Consider the following 21,899-nt stretch of genomic DNA (forward strand, 5'->3'; position numbering starts at 1 on the left):
AGGATCGGTGTGGCGCAGAATGACAAAACGCTAATTAGCTGAGGCTCAGAGGTGGACAAAGAAAGTGCATGTCAAGTATGCCAAACTCCTGCTGACAGTTCGGAAACAGATATTTATTTGTAAACAATGTAAGAAGAACTACTGCATAAAATGCCTAGATGACGTAGAGTAGGTGATCCTACAGAAACGAGTCCATATTGTGAAGAAAGTGTGGAAAAGAGCATTGCGACAGAGCAGATGATTGAAGAGAAATGCCAGCTAATAATCCAGATATATGAACAACGAATGCAGGAGATGGAATCGAAGCTGGAGAAAAAGCGCAATGAGAAGAGAGATGTTGACACGCCAAGTTGGGCTGATGTAGTGAAAAACGTCGACCCAAAAGAAAATACACTTGCCTTTAACAGCATTAAAAGGATTTGGATGCTGTAAAAGACATATTTAAAACATATATATAACATATTTAGAAAGCATTATGTGTTTTTATACAAATGCAGATCAAAGTGTTAAGTTAAGTGTTGAAGTTAAGTGTAAAAATTGGAGGCAGAAAATGATCCCAGCGGCATTAAATTTGGATGATATAGAATGTTATAATATATTTTCAAAGAATATAGATAATGATACAGGTAGAGGACACATTGCTTTGTATTCATAAATCATTAGAGGTTAAAGATATTATAACAGGGACAGTGTTTCAAGAGAATATTTTTTGGGGAGATTAAATGCAATAATAAGGTCTGATAGCAGTACAGAGACTAACAGTGATAATCTTTTGATTCTAAAGGAGGAAGTGTCAACTAGAAAGCACTCACATAAATTAATTATGGGTGATTTTAATTGGCCAAACATAGATTGGAATTTAACCACTGGAGAGGGGAATAATCTCACATCATTAGATAATAGGTTTTCTGTATTCAGAACACATTTTTGTTTCAACATGTACAAGAACCGACAAGGTGGCGACACACGTGTTGGATCTTATTGTCACAAATGAGGAAAACATGATAGATGATGTTCAGTATTTTAGCCCTTTAGGTAAAAGCAATCATTGTGTCTTGTTGTTGAAGGTCATTTGTTATACTAAAACATTGAGAAATGAAAATTACAACAAGGTGAATTTTGAAAAAGCGCGTGAAGAATTGGAAAACTTATCTTATTATGATGTTGGCAACAAATGGAGACTAATTAAGGCTAAGTTGAACAAAGTAGAGGACAAGTTAGTCACTAAAATCAGGTCTCAGAAAGAAAAACATAACTTCCCCTTGGATAGTTTAAAAAAAAGGAAAAATATAATCTTGCAAGAAAGGCAATAAGAAATAAAAACCTAGAGGTACAACAGGAGAACCGGAGAGTGAGAAATCCTGTGAGAATGAGAACACGATATTTAAGAGAGATATACGAAGAAGACTTAATAAGACAATCTAAACAGAACCAAAGGTCATCTGGAATTATATAAATAAGAGGACAAAAATTAAAACATCAGTAGAATTTATATACTAATCAGAATAATACTAACTCCCCAGAAACAGACAAAGATATTGGGAAGGCAGAAAAATTGTCAGAATAATTCAGCAGTGTATTTGTGAACGAACCTGAGGGGCACATACCTGAATTGCCAAGGTTGGAAGTTCAGCAAATAGAACATTTTATATTCACTACTGAGGATACAAAACTGCTTCTACAGAATATTAACATCTCCAGGGTCAGATGTGATACATCCAAGGATTTTAAAGGAATTGGCTTGTGGGGTTGAGGAACTTCTAACAGTATTATATAATCAATTGTTAGAGGAATCATTTTTACCCTGTGAATGGGAAAAAAAAGGAAAATCATTAGCAGGAAACTACAGTTAGTCTGAAATCTGTAGTGTGTAATACAATGGAAAATCTCACCAGAACATTTATTGTTGACCATCTGAAGTCAAACAGACTTTAACAGACTTTGACTACACTTCAGCTTCTCACGGTTTTTATAAGTGGTTAGCAGTTTTGGATGAAGGACAGTCAGGACTTCCAAAAAGCTTCTGAGACAGTTGCTCATAAAAGACTACTGTCAAAATTAAAATCTTATTGTATAGACAACAGAGTTAGACTGGATACAGGACTTTTTAAGTAATAGGAAACAGCAGGTAATGGTAAATAATGCCACTTCAGACTGGAAACCGGTGACCTCTGGAGTTCCACAGGGATCTGTGCTGGGTCCTGTACTCTTTGTTGTCTATATAAATGATTTACTAAGCGTGATACAATCTGATGCATATCTTTTTGTGGATGACACCAAAATATTTAGAATAATTACTAAGGACGCTGACACAGCCCAATCTTCAAGAAGATCTGTAAGATGTAAACATTTACTTACTGGGAAATCAAATGATAACTGTTAATTATACAGTCGGAGAATTGGTGATTCAGCAAGTAGAGGAGGAAAAGTAATAGGTGGAGTGGTTGATAGTTCACTTGAATTCCACACACACATTTCATCATAAAAAATTAAAAAAGGCAAACTCTATGCTGGTGATAATCAGAGGAATTTTTCGATGATTTACAAATTTATGCGATGAAATATTCCTACCATTATATAAATCCTCGGAAGATCTCAGCTTGAATTTGCAAGTTCGGTCTTATAAATTCAAATATATGGAAAAAAACTGAGAAAGTTCAAAGGAGAGCTACTAAACTAATTCCAGGTCTGAAACAGAAGAAGAGAGGTTAAGAAAATTACAATTACCAACTCTAGTTTACAGACATGATTGAGGTCTACAAGCTTGTTCACAGAATATATGATATCACAGCCGAGCCTGTCATCCACTTTTGGAATAATAGGTATGAGCTAAGAGGGAATTCCTTAAAATTATTCCCACTAAAGTGTTTGTCCTTCAGTTAACTCTTTTAAAAATAGATTGGATAAATTCTGGTTAACAAAGGATATGTTATATAATTATAAAGCTGATTTGTGATTATTTGTGATATTATTGTGATTTTAAAGTATCTTGTGGTATTTTTGTTGTTGTTGTTGTTGTTGTATGGTTTGTTTGTTTTGAGATGTAGAGTCTGGTGTGGAGGATTTATATCCTGTACCAGACGATTTTCAATAAATTTCAATAAACTTCAATAAAGGGTTTGTGTTGATATCTAAGTGATGGACTGTCTACTTGAAATGACATTCAACTTGTGACATTGTCAGATTACAGAGAGCTTTGTCAGGTAATAACTTACCCTGTTCAACCCCATTACACATCCAGTATAGTGTTAAGGATAATTACTGAATATACAGTATATGCATATATACCCTACATTTAACATCCAGATGCTATTTAGCAAAATAACAGTCTTTTTAATTATTTGTGATTGGTAGAAAGAGCAAAAGAGACACAGATCTTACAAGGTGTTTAGTGTCTGCAGCACTTCACAGACTAAAAGGCTGCAGTGTAGGAGATCAGATTGATGTCTGATGGGATTGACCATCTAAACAAGGATCAGCAGCTTGTGTGTGTCTGGAGTTTTTGTTTGCAGTTTGTAGACAACGTCTGAGCTCTCTGATGGTATTGTTCATTTAAAATTTGTTTTCTTTGATTGAAAGCTTACCGGAAAAGCTGATTTTGTTACGTTTTTTATCTTGTTTGTTTAGGTTCACCGAAGCAGATATTCTTACCTGAACCCACATAGATCTGCACGCAGCTTGTTTATAGAGCTGAAGCTGGATAACATGCTCTCTCTGCAGTGTGCTGTTTGAGTCAAAGCAAATCAAATCTCAGTAGAAATAAGTTCAGTAAAGCTGACGTGTTTCCACTGATGTTTCACAGTTTATTAGTCTTAATATCATTTGAGAACACTTGAGGAAATATGAAATATGAGTTGTGTATCAGTATCAGACCAGACTGCAGTCTCTCACAGTCCATTAAAGTTGTGTTAGTCTGAGCTTGAGAAACTGCAGGCAGTCAACATCCACCTCCTTCTAACTATAAAAGTGTCTCAGAGATTTATTATGTTAACTAGAGGTCTACATAAAGTTGTTGTACTATGTAACCTAAACAGGTGGGTTTCAGTGTCCACCATTAGACCATATCTACCGTATATCGCTTGACACATTTTGGATTGTGACCCTTAACAACCAAGCAATGCCCTCTTATGACCCCTCATCAGAGGTTGTCTGTGACCTGTGAGAGAGTCAACCAATTAATGGCTTTCCCTTTTCAGATTGTATTATTTTAAACATTTTTAGAGTCCAAAAAAGTTTTTCGCCAGTTTTTCACAAGAAAAAAAGTCAAGTTTACTGATTCTGAAGTTTTGAGAAAAGTCAGAGAAAAATAACCCCAATACTATCTCATGGCCATTTAGATTAATTTCAACCCCATGGTGGGATCCTGACCACCAGTCCGGAAACTATTGATGTATATCAGACATCCACAGTGTAACAATGTATTACAGGGGTTCACTATGAGTCCACATGCACCATGTAACCATGTGCAGTGAACCAGGAGTCCAGTATACATCAGTATGATCATGTGAACCAGTACTTTTCTGGTTTGAGTCCATCTGGTGCCCTTTTTCTTTTACCTTTTTCTGACCGTAACGCTCAAATTAGTCTTAGAAAAACAAACTCTATGCGATCATTTGTCGCCACATGGATTCATACTTGGTGTAATTGGTATTCCGCCATGGATTTCACCCATTGATATCACCACATCATTTATTAAACTAGTGTTTACATTGTTTTACTCACTTTCTGATACAAGCGACAGTGGGAGTGTCTGGCTTGTTCTGTTACTGAATATTAGACTATTCCATGTGGTCACCATAATAATATTGTTTCATTCACTGTGATGCAGAGCAGAGGTGAGCAGAAGGTTTCTAGTTTAGATGTCTTTGCTAGATGTGTTACTGCCAAGAATATTGGAGCCTTTTTTTCACCTGGCTTCATGTCGTCTTCATTATCAACGTTCTCCATCACTATCAGAAACTTGGAGAACACACAAGAAGCCAAAGCTTGTGATCCCCACATGGTATTAGATATGGCCTAGCTTCCAAGCCTCCGCACATAGCCGCCGTAGCTATGGTGTAACCCCTTAATGCAGAAGTGTAAATCCAGTTTAAGGAGGAATTCCTCAGATTTTACGCATCAAAGTCTGTTTCCAGGTCTTGGGGATTACTACTGCATAAGTGAAAAAGTTGTATAAAGCCTTTTGTGATCTGCGTGAAATCTGATAATTTGCTGCAAGTGATGTCACTTGAAGCAATGTCAGTTGGGGCTGAAGACTACGAATTTTAAAGTGAAATAAATTTGGAGTGAGGTGGTTGTGGAGTGAGAAAGAGGTCAGGTTACCAGAACTCTGTAGCCCGCTCCTCATCTCTGCTTGAAGCTAGTGGCTCGAGGCTACATTAGCCGCTGCTAGCATAACCAAACCAAATCTTTGCAGGTGTGTGAATCTAGTCGAGGTGCATGGTGGGTAATGTAGGCGCCAGGTTTTGACAAAGAAGAAGAATCTATGGAATAAAAAAGATGCTATCTTTGGTCCTGCTGCATTCATTTTGATCCTTTTGTTAAACTGTCCATCGTCAGCACAGCGGTGTTAAAGGTCACACAAGCAGTAATGAGATTTTGTTATAGTATCTCTTTCTTTCTTTCTTTTACAACCGTTTTCCCTGTCTTGTTTTCACAGATCGATCACTACGCCCAGAGGGATTTGAAGAAGGGCCTTCAGCTTTTCGGGACAGAGGGCAACGTGGGTTTGACCAACGCCTGGATGATAGTACAAACTGATGTAAGATATGAGATCACTGAAGGGGGCAGATGGTGGTGGTCGGGGCGATCTAAAACAGTCACAGTTGACTTGAGCCACAGAGCTCAGAAGTTCAAGAGACATTTTACTGTTTCTCACTCACAGTTTGTTGAAGCCATGATGCTCTAAAAAAAACTTCAACGTTCTGTTTTGAACATCCCAGCCCATTCAATATTAACTTTAAGCCATTTAGAAAGTCAACTCATGCAAAATACCTTGTCACAGACTGAGATACATCACATTTTGGCTCCGTTATTCATTGTGACAGTGTTTATGTTTGCTATTGGCAGGGTTTCACCATTTGTGCTGCTGTGATCAGTGTTAACCTTTACATGCTGTTCATGTTCTGACCTTTCATAGTATGGACCTGGCTCAAGTATCCCTTTGTAATTAGTCCCTATACCAAATGTTGAACCACAAATGTATTTTTTCCTATATATATCTTATCAGTCATTAATAAATGGTTGATTAATCCTTCATTAATGTTTCAGAGAGCAGAGATAGTGTTTTTGCCTTAAGTTTGACACTATTTGATTACAAAGAAAATATATTCACCATCACGAGCCTATATTATGATCTCATATTATCTAAAACAGGAGAAAATAACGGCCATGATTATTTATATGAATTTTTTTTTAAAGTGAAGGATGCAACAACATTTCTGAATGGTAGGTCTCAATTTAACCATTAAAACTGTGACTCAACACTGCCCACAAACCATGTGCCTTCCCTTTCTGTCAGTTGTACACAATCAACTATGCATTGAGTGTATTAGTCATAAAACAAAACAACAAACTGGTTTGCAAATATCAAACAAACAAAACTGCAAACACATTACTTTTACAATCCTTTTTTTGTGCAGTAGTTGCATCTCCCTGTTTTTTGTCACCTTGTGGTAATTGACTGTAGGACTGCAGACTGATTAGGGATCAGATTCAGACTACTGTGCAGCTGTAGCTGGTGTGGCTGCTGTGGCTGGTGTCACATCACCAAATCAATGAAATAGGGGCTCAGGTACATTTTATAGTCCTATGAAAGCTGCCCTCCGCTATAGTGTAGGCAATACTGGGCATGTTGGTTACATGGGAATTGATGGGTTTGATTTGTTATCTTGTACAGGCTTGTTTGCAGGTGCAGGTGCTGCGACAGTGTCAAGGCACCTTGTGACCTAATGTCCCTACTGTGCGTAAAGCATATATGATGATGCCTATGCACAGCTTTAGTCTTTCACTGTTTCCCCCATAACACCTCAAATGTCTACAGGAGTCCACCTGAGTGGGAACCCTGGCAAATGCAGCAATATTTTGGGAACATGAGCAGTTCTCGTGACGGTGTCAAGGTCCCTCTTGAACTCTGTCATCACTGTCCTGATGACAAAAATACACAGACATGACATGTCTGACATGACATGATCTGTACAGAGGTTTCACTGTTTCAAGGTCCCCCATAACCTTGATTTGACCCCCTCTGGTGACTTTAAAATCCCTTTAAATAAATACAGGTCAAATATGACCTGGAACACCCCCTATGTACAAAAATATATACCAGCTGAATATTTTCATTTTTCTATATCTGGGCCACTTTAGGAGAGTCATAAAATATCAGGTTTAAAGAATGTAATTTAGGGTGTTTTCATTGCTTTCAAATGTCAAAATGGGTCAAATTTGAAAATTAAAAGTGAGTAGTCAAATGTTGAAGGGCTATTTGATTTTACATTTTTCCATTTTGTGTTAAAATGAGAATAAAAAAATGCAATCCTTTTTGTAGTTAATGGGATCTGGACATTTACAAGCAGGCTGATAAAAAAAAAATACTGACATTCTGATTAAAAAATGCCTCAAATGTCTCTACTGACTGTAACAAACACTCAAAGCTTCCCTAGTTTTAAAAGAGAGATTAATGCCAACATCATAGACTCTCTGAGGTAATCTTTGTTTCCAGCTCTCACTTTGATGTGCCTTCTTCTTTGTATTATTTATATTTTTATTTTTAAAAAAAATTCCACCGCAAAGAAAAAACACAATGTGTGAATCAGAGATTCGGAATTAAGGACTGCAGAGGACGGATGCTGCTGCTGGTGAATGCCTTTGGGAGACATCAAATGATAGATCGCAGACTTCAGGCCTCTTTGGACCTTTTTCGCATCACAGATCCAGTGTTATGGCTTGTAGTTTTGTTCCATTAGCAAATGTGCAGCACATACTGAAGGTCTGGCTCTCGTCTGTGTGTGCGTGCATGCATGTGCCTAGTGTCTGGGAGGCATATAATGTGTGTGAGTGTGTGTACGGTGAAAGCTATAAATGATGACAGAGAAATGTATTGCTATTCAAATAATATATGCAAATGTGTCTGTATGTGTGGGTGGTAATGTGCAGAGTTTTTTTTTTTTCTGCTTACAGGATGATAGTGTGAGGAGAATCTGCCTGAACGAGCCTCAGTTTGATAATTTATGTGTGCGAGGGTGAATGTGCACTTTTCTCCTTGTCAGATCAGTGCTGCTGTGTCTATGTATGGGGCTCCATAAAGTCTGGCTCTGGCTGAGATGTGACCATTAAAAGGCAGCTCTCATTCTGTCACTGCTCCCCTGTTCTTCATACATGCTGAGTCACTGAATAGATAATAAAGCGGATGTCCCTGGAGCAGAGTTCACCCTGAATATTATTAATGGCAACTTATGGAGTAGTCGAGCACCTACATACATAAGGGGATGTAGTAAAAACACACGGGATATGAATTGAACATCCACCCGACGCCAAATGCCCGGCACAATAAATCTGTCGGGAGCACATGTCACACTGGCCGTTAACTTTTTGAGGTGACTGCATTTGAATATCTCAACTTTATGTAGGCTTTAGTCTGTCCTTTGTTCTCCAACTTTAAAACTCATTCAAATGCTTTCTGGTAATTTGAATTCTGCTGTACTTCATGATAAATTGCGAACTTGATCCATAGTTTAGGCGGGTGAGTGAGTTTTAAATTTACACACAATCCCTGATTCTGTGCACGAAGTGGCGTAGGGGAGCGGGCGGTATTACCCCCGCGTGGAATTAAAGTCCAGTGAATGAACAAAACATCAGGGGCACTTTATCTCTTCATGCAGTACACTGATGAATTGAACTGTGGTGAAAGCCATGATCCCTTATCAAAAATCTATAACAATCACAAAGGGGGAAGATGTACACAGAAAGAAGCAGGCGAGTTGGAAAATGACGTTAGGGCCTTGAATCAAATGAGATGTGGATTGTACAAATGGGGCTGCAGCTCAATAGCAGCAAGATGAAGTGTTTTTAACAATCAACACATATGAATTGCTTTGGCCAGTAAATCTTGTTCTTGGCAGGTAAATCATTTTAGTTTGCCAGCAGCAGAGGATGTTTATTTGTTATCATGCATCAGGATTTCACCGTGATGGTGATAAAAGCTCGGACTCTCTTGACTCATTGTCTGTCTCTGGTGCAGTTTCGCTGCTGTGGAGTTACCAACCACACAGACTGGTTTGAAGTCTACAATGCCACTCGTGTGCCGGACTCCTGCTGCCTGGAGTACAGCGACAACTGTGGCCTGGACAACCCAGGAACATGGTGGACAGCGGTAAGTACTGTACCTCTCAAAATGAGTGATAAACTTCACCAAACCCCTTCCCTGAACAGTGATTGTCAAATTATAGTTTAGCAACCGTAACTACTGAATCATAGTCAGCGTTTAGTTCAAATATCATCAATCTTTCTCCAGAATGACTGACTCTATGTCGAAGTTTATTATCCACATTGGTGAACAAAGGGTCTGCCGAGGAGTAGTACGTTTCAAAATCATCCCAGGTGCAGATTCAAACAAAGAAAAATGAAGAAGAGATGATACCACTGAGGTGAAGGCATTACAGTGTTGGTCACATTTCATTTAAATGCAAATTTATAATGTCAAAAGGTTGCACTTGAGCCCAAATCATTCTGGGACCATAATCAATAGTCACATCTGCTATCTTATACATACCAAGAAGATTTAAAGATTCAAGTAATCTTTTAAAAAAGAACTCTGCTTACAAATGTTACAATTAACACAAAATCCTTACAGCTAAAAATGCTAGTTTTTTTTTACCTTACACTGTAGCTGTGCAGCCCTAGACCCCAGCAGGCAAATAACAGGACAGGAGAGATTAATATTCATAATTACTGAATTAATCACTTCTGTCCAGGAGGACTTGCCTACTTCTGCTAATGTTCTTCTGATGCATAATCACATCATCATATATTTTTTTATTTTTTTTTGCAGCTATACAGTACAGAATATTAATGTTTTCCTTTTGGATTGTGATAAAAGTATATAGAAAATGAACCATACAGCACAAAGATAGACAGGTCCTATGTTATGCAATATTTTACAACTTAAGGTTTAGAGCTCTTAGGTCTGCGATGCACCTCCTAAAGTCATTTTTGAGACCATTTGTAGGTCCAGACCAGGTTAAAACCAACAATATAGAGTTTTTTTTTTTTGTTTTTTTTAGTAAAGTAAAAGTAAAAAGGGCACAATCTGTTAAAACGGGTTGTTTGTTTATGACTGTGAGCATGACTGTTACTGCTGGTGAAGAGGGTGCAGCAGATTGTTTCAGTCAACGGAGCAAAGAGAAGCTACATAATTTTTGCAGGTTAGCAGCAGTTTGTCTCAATGAATATGTAATACTGGGTGCTTCCAGTGATTGCGAGAACAGTATGCAAATAGATTAATCTGCACATGTAACATGATTTGGCAAGACTGGAAGTAGTTACTGGAGAGGTAATTGAGTGTGTTGAGATAATATGTAGGGACAGCTGGTATTAATTACACATTCATTCAGAACTAAAATTACTCCACCTATTTGTGACCTGTTAGTCACCCCTGCAAACTCTGCTGAATTATTTTACTATCATTTCTGCACTTAAGCAAATTGTTTCCTACACGAAAGCGCCCACCTGCTCCCTTGACACTCTCACTATAAACTTGTCATTAGCACAATTAGTCCTTGCTCTCTTTCAGTCATTAGCTGAAGCTACGGCAAGAACAACCGTTGACTGGCCTCTATCTTATTAAACACAGTAGTCCACCCACTCCTTAAAGAAAGGGAGAAATTTCACAGTCCTGAACAACTAGAGACACATCTTCAAAATTCCCTTTCTTCCCAAAGTCCTAGAAAAAACAAGATTTCTTTTCTGAATCGCTGTCTTTCCTGCTGCAGATCAACATCTTTGAAAAATTCCAGCCTGGTTTGAGAATCCTATAGCTCCGTCAGACAGAATCAGCCCTCCTGACTAATGATCTCCTCTTGACAGCTGATGCATCAAATTGTTCTGTCCTCTGGCTTTTATATCAGCCTTTTACACACAGTAGACCATCCTAATCTCATGATGGAACACTGGGTAGGTGTCTCTGGCTCAGTCTGTTACTGGTTTTCATCAGATTTATCCAAAAGAACTAAGACTACATTGTCCACTGTGGGATCCCTACAGGGTTGATTGTAGGTCCAGATCTTTTCTCCACCAAATATTAATCAAATATTGAAATGTAAAATTTGTTTACCGCTTCTTATGTAGGTATGAGTAACACTAAAGATCAGTAGTAAGTCATTTATATTAGCTATTGATGAACTAATCATGAACAAAACATTAATATACCTTTGTAAATGATTACTTAATGCTATGTTAACATAACATATTGTAAGTCAATATTCATGAATAAATATTAGTAGATGATTTATTATATTGATTTGTTGATATATTACTTTCCTGTGTTTCCAGTACTGGTCAGGTGCTTTGTAGAACACAGGTGTTGGTGTTTGTGGGTCTGTGGGATAATGTGAACCTATGCACGCTGTGACTTGCCGGTATACATGTAGCTCCTCATGCAGATGACTCCATGTGTCAGCTCTATACCATCCCCAACTACTTTCATCATCCTCATCTGTTATGAATGATGTGTAAATGTATGACTGAATCATTTATAAGTCATTTACAAGTTGCAGTGTGTTTAGTTGCCAGTAATCAGCTTCCAAAATGACAAACCGACAGTTTTAAAGTGCTGCTAAATGTCTCATTTATAAACAAAGTCCATTAAAACAGAGACTTCAAAAAGCTCCACACAGTGCCACACATACTGAAATACACAAAAAAGAGCCTTGCACAAGCTGTGTCAGGACAATAGAAATGTTTGATTATGTGAGTCAGGATAATGTGTTTGTAGGCTGGTTTTAGCCTTGATGGTTTGAGTCTCGTTGTCTTTGAAAGACCTTCAAAGTTTGAAAAGTCAGGACAAGGAGAATGCAGCATTCACCAGCCACATTTTCAGGACCAGTCAACACTGAGGTTCCCTCAGTGATGATACGCATGACTCTCTGCTGATCCCCGTAAAACACACAAATACACAGTTATTAGAACAATAAACTGTACTGCCACAAACAACGGCAGCTGCCATGGCAGCTCACTGGTAGCTGGAAGTGCCAGGAATACCTGCTGCTGCCACCGGCTGGACTCTGCAGCAGACGAACACGGTGCCCTGGTTGTTCAGACTGAAGCTGCGGCAGGTGGGAGACATGTAGCTCCATCTCTCAGGGTCCCAGTAGAGTTTCCTGGTTGTCTGTCTTAAGAGTACAAACATCCCTCTCCTCAGTCTCCTCAGTCCTCACATTTTTGGGTGGTTCACTGTTTACTGTAAGTCTTGCAACTATAAAAGAGAGGAACACCATGTGTGCTTGTTCAACACTTAAATTAAACTTACTCAGTTTTGCTTAAAAGTAAAAGAAAATGGAAAAACACAAAACCTACACAGCAGCTGTTCTTCAGCCATTCCAACTGCAAAAGATGATTATGGTGCATGAACAAGAAGAGGTCCAGAAACTGGAGACTTCATTTGTAGTCGTCAGCATGATTAATGATAAAGAATAAAGTGTCACAACAAGATGCGATGACAGGAGTAATAAGATTAAAAATAAGCTCTGACATCGACACATTGTCACCATTAAGAAGTAGAAAATTGTTAGGACCACTGAACACATTGAGTGTTGTCATCCAGCAATGCCAAAGCAGTCACCGTGCATCATAATGAGCGAAGATAATGAACATTAATGACACTGCGGCCTCAGATGTTGTGTCGTTACAACAAAATAAGGAGGCCTTTCAAAAGTCATACCAATGTGCCTCATGTCACCTGTAGAAACAGTCGAAGTTTATAAAGTGTTTCATGAATCTCTTTTAAAAAAAAAACTTTATTCGATGATGTCAGTTTTAGTTTTAAAACCAGATTTCAAACATTATAACATATTAACCATCATACAATTTGAGGTTCTTGACGAGCAGTTGAGAAATCATCTCATGAAAAAGGTTCTTTTGGTGGCTGTTCTGGGACTTTCAATCATATCACATGATCTTCATCAGTAGATAGAGGTGTTCAGGTGTCATGGAGTTGTAGATGTACGAATTTTATATTTCATTTTTGAGGAAAAAATGCAAATCCTTATGGTTAGATTGCGTCATCATCATTAGAGTTGCAACGATTAGTCAGTTAATTGCTCAGTCGATCAACAGAAAACTAATCAGAAACTATTTTGATAATCAAATAATCATTTTAGTCAAGTTTTAAAGCAATTTGCTGGTTGCAGCTTCTTAAATGTGATGCTTTTAAGCTTTTGTGAGTTAATTATGATAAAACTCACAAAGATAGTGGTGTTGTGTCATGAGTGAGAGACCCTGTTTTGCATATTTGGTTATAATAGTTCATGGTTGCTATTTGCCACCAAATATCCTCCTTTATCTTAGTTAATAAAGTGAATCCTTATTTTCCACTTGCAGAGGCCAAATCTTAAATATGATACCATCATAGTCATCGGTGTAGACTCAGGAACCGACAGCCTTTCATCTTTAAATACAAATTTCTCTCTGCAGTTGTTGGCAACTCAATTTAATTTGTCCATTCAGCAGTGAAAAGGCCAAGCTGTGGTCAAACTTCAGCTGTTTTCAATTTTAAAAATGAAAGACATAACCTTTTAAAATGTCTTTCCATTACTTTTCCCTAAAAACAGGTTCTGCACAAACCACTGAAAGATGTTGCAGAATTATACATATTTATCCCCATGTGACGGCTTGTTGGCCTTCGTGTAGACCTCTGAATTCAAGTAGCTTGTTTTTTATTTTGATTAATGTCGCCTGCGGATCAAGGATTCAGTTACTTGCTCATATTGAATTATGCATAAATAATCCTGTCTTTCAATAATACTTACATATCATTCTTTGTTTATATATATATATATTGAATATTTTAGTTTAATTTTATCTATATTCCTGTACAAAATATAACCCTCAGTCTTTAGTGTGTCATCAAATCACGCTCTTGAGATTTCTCTTTTGAGAAAAAGAAAACAAAAGCTTTATGCTGCTGAAGTGTCTCGAGGCAGATATATGAGAATGCTTCTTTTTCCAGATACAAATCTTATATATGCCTCATATTATGTTTCAGTAAATGGTTTAGTAATGAATAGAGTAGGAACAAAGCCTGATCCCCAGTGTTGGCTTAAGATTCTTGTGGTTTCTGTCATTGGCAGCTGAGTGTTCATGAACCTAAGAACCATATAGAGATATTTTGTACAAATAAAGAAAAATCTCTTAACGCTCCCTTATTGACAGCAAACAGAAACAACAGAAAAAGGACACACACACAAACACACGGTCACAATATGAAAACCTGTGAAATTTTCAAGGACCACGTGTTTCTGCAATGTGCACAACTGCTGTAAATGTGCAATTCTGTGTTCTAGAAATTATTTTTATATATTGCTGAAGTGCAACAGCAAATACATTTTGAAGGAAACATAATGCCACCTGAATTTTCCATTTTCTGTCAACATAAATGAGAAAATGCTTTTAATTAATGGATCTTGCAACTTGCAAAAATGTCGATACTGAACATATCAGTACAATCAATGTTCACTAACAACATGTTTCATTTGCTTTCCACCAAAATATCTGATCTTGCAGTATAATATCCACTCGTACACCACAATAAAATCAGCAGCCCTTGGTTAGGGAAGGATCATGGTCTTCATTTAATACAGAAAAAAGTCCTCAGTGACTTGGAGAATAAGCAGAGCAGACGATCATACTGAGCCTGGTAGCAGCTGGCTTAATGACACAGGAGCTACAACCTACTAAAATCTCCTTCTTATCTAACTTATAAACATGAACTCTTGTCCTGCACCTTACCTTGTTGAACGAGCTACCAAATAAACATTTGCCGGGGAAAAGTGCATCGCTAACATCAGTTAGTAGGCTAGAAAGCTAATTAGCTGCTCAACTGCAGCCAATTAATCAGTATGTAAACATAAAGTACCTGAAAATGTCACTTCAGATCCATTAGCAACACGCTGTCTGTCCATGACTTGTAGCTACAGCAGTTTGTTTACTTCCTCTCTGTTCTATAAGGTGGAACACCGGCAGTCTGCCAGCTGCTGTCAATCAAACACAGACGCCGACGCGCCCCTCCAGCTAGCTTTGACAAAAAGGAGCATTTCTTATATTTCCCCAAAGGCTCATTTTCTTCATTTTAAAGAGGATGTATCATGTATATTTCCAGGTCTATATTTATATTCTGGGACTCGACTGGAATATTTTTGCATGATTTAGAGTTCAAAAGACTCCTTATATATCTTATACTGGCTCTTTATGCAGCCCCCCAGTTCAGCCTCTGTCTGAAACAGGCTGTTTTAGCTCTCTCTTTAGCTTAGCTGTCTCTTTAAGGCCCCCCTCCCGATGAGCCATCTCTGTTCTGATTGGCCAGCTTCCAGGAAGCTGTTCCTCAGTAGACTTCCATCCATGGATGTATTATATGAGCTGGATACCGGACCCAAAATGGCACCTGTTCAGTCCAATAACAATTACTCGCCTGGCGCATACACCAAAAAAGTTTCTAGCTTTCAGTTCTACTATACGCGCAGTAGTGTTTCCCCCGCTCGTCCCATAGACTTTACATTGTGATGGCACAGATGTCACAGATTTTTAAATCGCTTTTCAAGGCTCAAGGAAAGTTTTACAAATATAAAACATCCACTTCTGAACTTTGACTGTGTTTAACATAGACAACTGACATTAAAGCAGTATAAAAATGACAGAAAGCATGACACATCCCCTCTAAGGCTAAGACGATTCTGCTAATTCATGGACCACTAGGAACATCCTTTACACGACTGGGCTGTCAGAACATCTAACCAGAGTTTTTAAAGTCGCGAGCAGTCAGTACTTACCACAAATCATTCAACACTTAAAGATCTCTGCTGGTGCACTCTAAAGACAAGACTCCCCTTATGTGTGACAGCTGTTGGGAACACTACTGTACATCGGTGAAAAGGCAACGACCCTGGACAAGAGACTGAACAAACAGCAGAAACAGACAACATCAGCTGTCTGTGAGCATCAGACTAAAACTGGTCACAACATCATAAGCTTTCAGCCACTTTTCAGAGAGACAAAAACATCGTAAAAGCTGCTAAGTGGACCTTTGAGCTGAAGTTACACAGACTTATTTTGTTATTTAGGTCGGAGGATTTGTTCGACGTGTAATATTGTGACTGTGGTAACTGTGCTGGCTTAGCAGGTTCAGTTATACTTATCTAATCTTTCTTGGTTTTATGGGAATCTGCAGTGGAAGCCAAACAATAAAAATATGAATTTATATATTTTCAAATGCAGCTCTGTGGTCCAGAATGATTACAGTTTGGTAGCAGTTTGATAAATAACACTGAGCTATCTAAAATTTTTGGCTTACTGCATTACTTTCCATATTGATCCAGCTGAGAATTATTTCACCTTGTGCTTAGGAAAATATATTTTTTGGTTCCCCGACGTCTCAGGCAGCAATGAAATGTAGAGGAGATTGTATTTGGTTTCCCCGGCACTGACTCAGCTTCTTGATGTAAGGAGCTTTAAAAAATAGCACAATCGGGAAGGCATGTCTGCAGAAATGAATAATTTAATTAGAACAGTGGTGTAGCCTGTTATGACAGCACCTTTCCCTTACTACAGTATGTCAGATGGTCTTTTTTCCGACGTATCTAACATAATCATACACGCAGTTTTGCACAAACAACTTTAAAATGTCTAAAAGGTGAAACTCCCTCAGGCAGGGAACCATTTGCCACTAGGCCCTCATGGTAAATGCCACTCCCATCACTTGTTATGTCAGCTTTCATCTATTCTTAGAAAGCCACTTTCTTTGCTTTGAGGATTCTTTTCCTTTTCATAACTTGCTTACATCTGTGACCCAGGAGGACTCAGCTCCATTCCTCCTATTAATAATAATTATCTTTCCTTTCTTTCTGCCTTTTGGGCACTACATGGCTCAGGGACATTTCACCGAGTTTCAAAAGGGATTTTGAAATGCGCTCAAGATGGTGAAAATGTCCTAGTAACATAAAATAGGGAAGCTGTGAAAGGGTAGAGATTTTTTTTTTTTTTGTTGCGATGCCTTTAGAATGCATTCAAGCAATGTCAGACATGAAAAATTCAGCCCATTCTCATGTCAAAATGATACCTCCAGTGTGTGCGCTGCTTGCCTGTTCACATTACTCCTGTTTGTGCCGCCGAAGTAAGACAAGTACAACGGGGACGTGTGTGAATTTTGGAAAGTTTTCCCAAGGAATATTAGGTCAGAGGAGGGAGTGGGAGATAAGGATGTTGCCACGGGGGATCTCTTAGCTAAGGAACATTTTCTGCCACACTTTCTTAATACAAGAGAGAAGAAGACTCACTGTAAATGGCACTTTCTATTGCAAATTGCATTGCATTGCATACACAGCCACAAATGGTGAGTTTATATTTGTCAGCTAATGTTTGCTCATACTATGTGTGTGTGTGTGTGTGTGTGTGTGTGTGTGTGTGTTTGTGTGTCTCCGCAGCCATGCTACGAGCGAGTGAAGGACTGGCTTAATGAGAACCTGGTGGCACTTTGGATCTTCGCTCTATGCACAGCACTTACTCAGGTAATTACTGTACAGCTTTTAAGTTATGAGTTTTTTTTTTTTCCAGCAGTCATTAACTCAGCCCTTGATATCTGCGGGCCTCAGACGGAGGCTCTTACTTTGTGATAAATAAACTTAATATTTCCAGTGTCCTTTGCATTAAGCGCTGAAGGTAGGATCTCTTAGGACAGCAGGAGCCCATATAAGCCTCTTGTGTTTGTTACCACTAAAGACCACATAGGAGGGTTTGACTTTCCATAAAATTCTTTTATCTTCTTTCCAGCCAAGTGGTACGTGATGCGCCTCCACAATCCACAAGAAAAGAAAAGAAATACACCGTTCTTGAAAGCACCGATCAAACAAGGCGCCTGTGATGCTGCAGGCTCATATTTTTAGTCACCCGTTAGTATATCAGTGCCCCGTTTAGAAAATCCTACGTGCACTAAAATGAAAACCAGACAGAACACGTAATCACTGCCAGATTTATCTCAAATATATAATTCTCTGATGTTCGCCTGTTGACTTAGTGTTATAAAATGCAAAGAACTGAATTATACAATTATGGTTTACGCTAAGTGATTTACCCTTTAACAATGACTATTTGGTAAATGCTTGTTCTTGCTAGGCTGCTGCCCAAGTGACCAGATCAAATCTTCATTTTATAGATCGATAATCAATCTTGAAATGTAAACAGCAACTAAGAATTAATCTGCCTCTTACAAATAAGAAGTTCAACTGAGATTTCATTCCATGCACTCAGGGGTTTTGCAATGTCTAATGTTGGCAAACTTTTGATAGATTGATGTATAACAGATATAAACCTTTATTTAACAAGGACAACTTAACTGAGTGTCAACAAGGATGTGTACAGACAAACAACATAAAACAGATAACACTAAAATATGTCTCACAAATACATCACAATGTCATCCTGAAGACAACATAAGATTCCTTAAAACAAAAATACCCCTAAAACATCGACAGCCGGTTAAGAAGACAGACAGATTATATAGCAGTGATTAAATCAAGCTGCAGAAGGTGCAGCATTATTAGTATCATGAGTTGGAGCTCTGTGATGATTTTATTAAAGCAATGACATCATTTCAATAATTCACAGACACACACACACACACTCATTGTACACACTCACTCCATAAAATGTGCACAGGGAAGAGTGTGTAGTTCCTGTGATGCCCGTTTTATTTTACTGTTGTTATTTTATCAACTGAAGTGACATTTAAGTTCGGATGTTTGTATGGATTTTATCTGTTTGTACCTTGGTGTGTTAGTCAATTAAAGGTTAGGTTCAGAAATTTTCAAGTCTGTCTTGAATCGTTAGTCGGGTGCCCAGATGAACGAGCCAAGAAAAATGACACTACAGATTGTAAATTCAGTCGCGAAAAACAACTGACAGTTACATTTGAGTGACAGAGGCCATCTAGCAGCCTTAGTAGTTATGACCCAGAGAAGTGATGTAGCTCAGATGACATACATATATATATATAAAGTGACAAATTTCCATATTCGGAGGTGGTGGGTTGGGTGGCTGGTTAGATCTGACTTGCAAAAAGTGGACTTAGTGGATTTTGCTGCAGGAAACTTTAAGGAAGTAGTAACTTTAACCCACCCCACATTTCAAGTGATCATTTTAACCCAAACCATGATCTTTTCTTAACCTTAACCAAGTAGTTTTTGTGCCTAAACCTAACCAGACCTTAACCGCAGCATCCTGACATAATAAAACATGTGTAATAACGGTGATGTGTAATGGATTTGGGAGGGCATATTAGAAAATGCTCCAATGGGTCGTTCTCCAGTGCATGGTACAAACGACCTATGTGGTCATTTAATTAGGAGGACTTGTTGATATGATATGTCATGTTTTGTTTGACCAACAGTCCAAAACTGAAAGAAAATCAGATTACCATCATGTTTGACAAAGAGAAGCATTGAATCATCACATCTGAGAAGCTGAAACCAGCAAATATTGACTTTTCTGACCAGAACAATTATCAAAATAATTGCGATTAATTTTATTTCGATCGACTAATCATTTCAGCTCTAAATGTAAGTGATGAGGGACAAAATCCACAGTCTACCTCTCCGTCTGAAGCTAATATGAGGCTTCAGTTGTCTTCCAGCATAACAGCCTTCTTAGTTCAAAATTCCCTTAATATCACTAATGTTTCTCTCGACTGCAGCTCAGCAAAGACACGCTATTGTTGAAACACAAAGAGGGAATTTCTTACTAAAAACATTAAATTTGGAAGATCCCTTCTTGATATGAATAACTCAGACTGCTGAAGCCTCATATTAACTTCATATAAACCTTTGAATGTATTTTTTCATGGAGCAAGGACTATGGATTTTGGTCCTCATCACTTATATTTAAAGTGCATTAGGAATGAATCCTATAGTGGTCAGTATGAACAGGAGGAATGATTACAGCAAGAAAAAAATCTATTTTAATGTTCATTTGGGCACCTGACTGTTGTTTTAAGACAGACTTGAAAAATTTGAACCTATCCTTTGAAGTAAAAATAAAAACTTTATACGTCATGTGTCCACAGCTAGATGTTAAAAGGCATCTTAAAATAAAAATCACATTAAATTTATGGCTTTTTACTCACAAGTCACTGTCATTGTAATACACAAGAAAGTGGCATTTTTGTTTAGCACTTTCAGTTGAAGGCTTAAAAGGCTTTTAATAAAAAAATATAAAAAATCTTCACCAGATAAATGCTTGTTAGAGATGCTGGGGCCAATGTGAAATAAAATGAAGAGTGTCCATGCAATCCAATCTTTGTAATATTTAATAAATGAGTATTGCACAGATTGGAGTGTGTGGGTGTGGGTGATCTTCCTGTTGTTACCCAAGAAATAAATGTAATGAGATTTGGATACAACAGTATGAGAAAATGAGTCTTTCTGGCATTTATTGTCAAACAGCTGTATATTATGATACAGAGAACGAGCCAAGCAGAAAGAAGAGCTACTTATTATTCCGCTGTGACTTCACACATGAACATCTACAGACATTAACAGCTGATTTGTTTCCTTGTCAATGCAGATCCTGGGCCTGGTCTTCTCTATGACGATGTTCTGTCAGGCTGTGAAAGTAGAAACCTTCTACGCCTAGCGATCGACCTCTCTGCCCTTCAGCGCACTTGGATTGTTTCTCATCAGAGAGGAGCCGATATTTACCCTCCCTCCCTCCCTCCTCCTCCTCCTCGTCCTCCTCCTCCTCCTCCTTCTCCCATGACAGACTCTTCTTTCCAACACTTGTCCTCTCTGTGACATTCCTTATTGGATGTCAACAGTTCACAGTTTTTTCTGCTAACTATCAACAAGCACAGTGTCAGTGTAAAACCTGAGTTGTTTCCTATGGTTTGCTGTGTGTCAAATGCTAATTTCTGTGATACATTTTATGAAGCAGTATTATGAACATGTATAAAAAAGTGTAACCCCTTTTTTTAATATGTGTTTGTTTTAAATTATTTTATGGTTTCTATGTGTTTTAAAAATGAGAGCTAAAAGTTGGGAAAGTGCATGTCTTCTGCGATGGTGTGTATTAAATGTTTTGGCTCGACTAAACATGCGCACGTCATCGTGTCATTCCTCAACAAATTTGTAGTCCTGCTGTAATTATGCCCAAAACTCTGGATACTTAGATGACAAACAAGTGCGGAAATTTGTTGGCAACCAGCATGTAAAAATATTAATATAGTCCTCCAGCTGATACTGGCATTCTGGAGTCATTAAAATCTTTCATAGTACATAACTAATCAGGCATTAATTAGATATATCGCCTTCATTTGCTTAGGAACATGTGGCTTTTTTACTGGAAAGATTTACATGGGACATGAGATTTGCAGCAACTGCAATAAAAAAGATTCTGTCAGAAGAATTTAAATGAACAAGTAGAAGGATCCTCCAGACTGGCCTGGGGCTATTTGCCTCCCAGCACCAATCAGAGCTCCAATGACAAAGATTCATCTGCAGTCTTTGAAGCCTCCTCTGGCCCTTTTGTGACTCCTTAAGTTCCTTTTTTTACCCTCCCTACCTTGGGCCGTCAAGTGTAATCCAGGCTATAAGTACTCCAGAGACACACTTTGATTAAATAGCCCCATAGGAAAAAAGCTTTAAGAG

General features: G+C 38.1%; 1 protein-coding gene across 3 annotated transcripts in view; it reads left to right on the forward strand.

The window, feature by feature from the left end:
- Positions 1-21,344, forward strand: part of tspan4a (tetraspanin 4a) — a 145,121-nt gene extending 123,777 nt beyond the window's left edge. For all 3 annotated transcript variants that reach the window (XM_044355138.1, XM_044355128.1, XM_044355118.1), the window contains 4 exons: positions 5,660-5,761; positions 9,239-9,370; positions 17,688-17,771; positions 20,821-21,344. In XM_044355138.1, coding sequence (XP_044211073.1) covers positions 5,660-5,761; positions 9,239-9,370; positions 17,688-17,771; positions 20,821-20,889 — 387 coding nt within the window. In that variant the 3' untranslated portion in view covers positions 20,890-21,344. The remainder of the gene's footprint in view (positions 1-5,659; positions 5,762-9,238; positions 9,371-17,687; positions 17,772-20,820) is intronic.
- The last annotated feature ends 555 nt before the right edge of the window (positions 21,345-21,899 follow it).

This window comes from Thunnus albacares, chromosome 1, assembly GCF_914725855.1.
Source record: "Thunnus albacares chromosome 1, fThuAlb1.1, whole genome shotgun sequence".
Classification (NCBI taxonomy): domain Eukaryota; kingdom Metazoa; phylum Chordata; class Actinopteri; order Scombriformes; family Scombridae; genus Thunnus; species Thunnus albacares.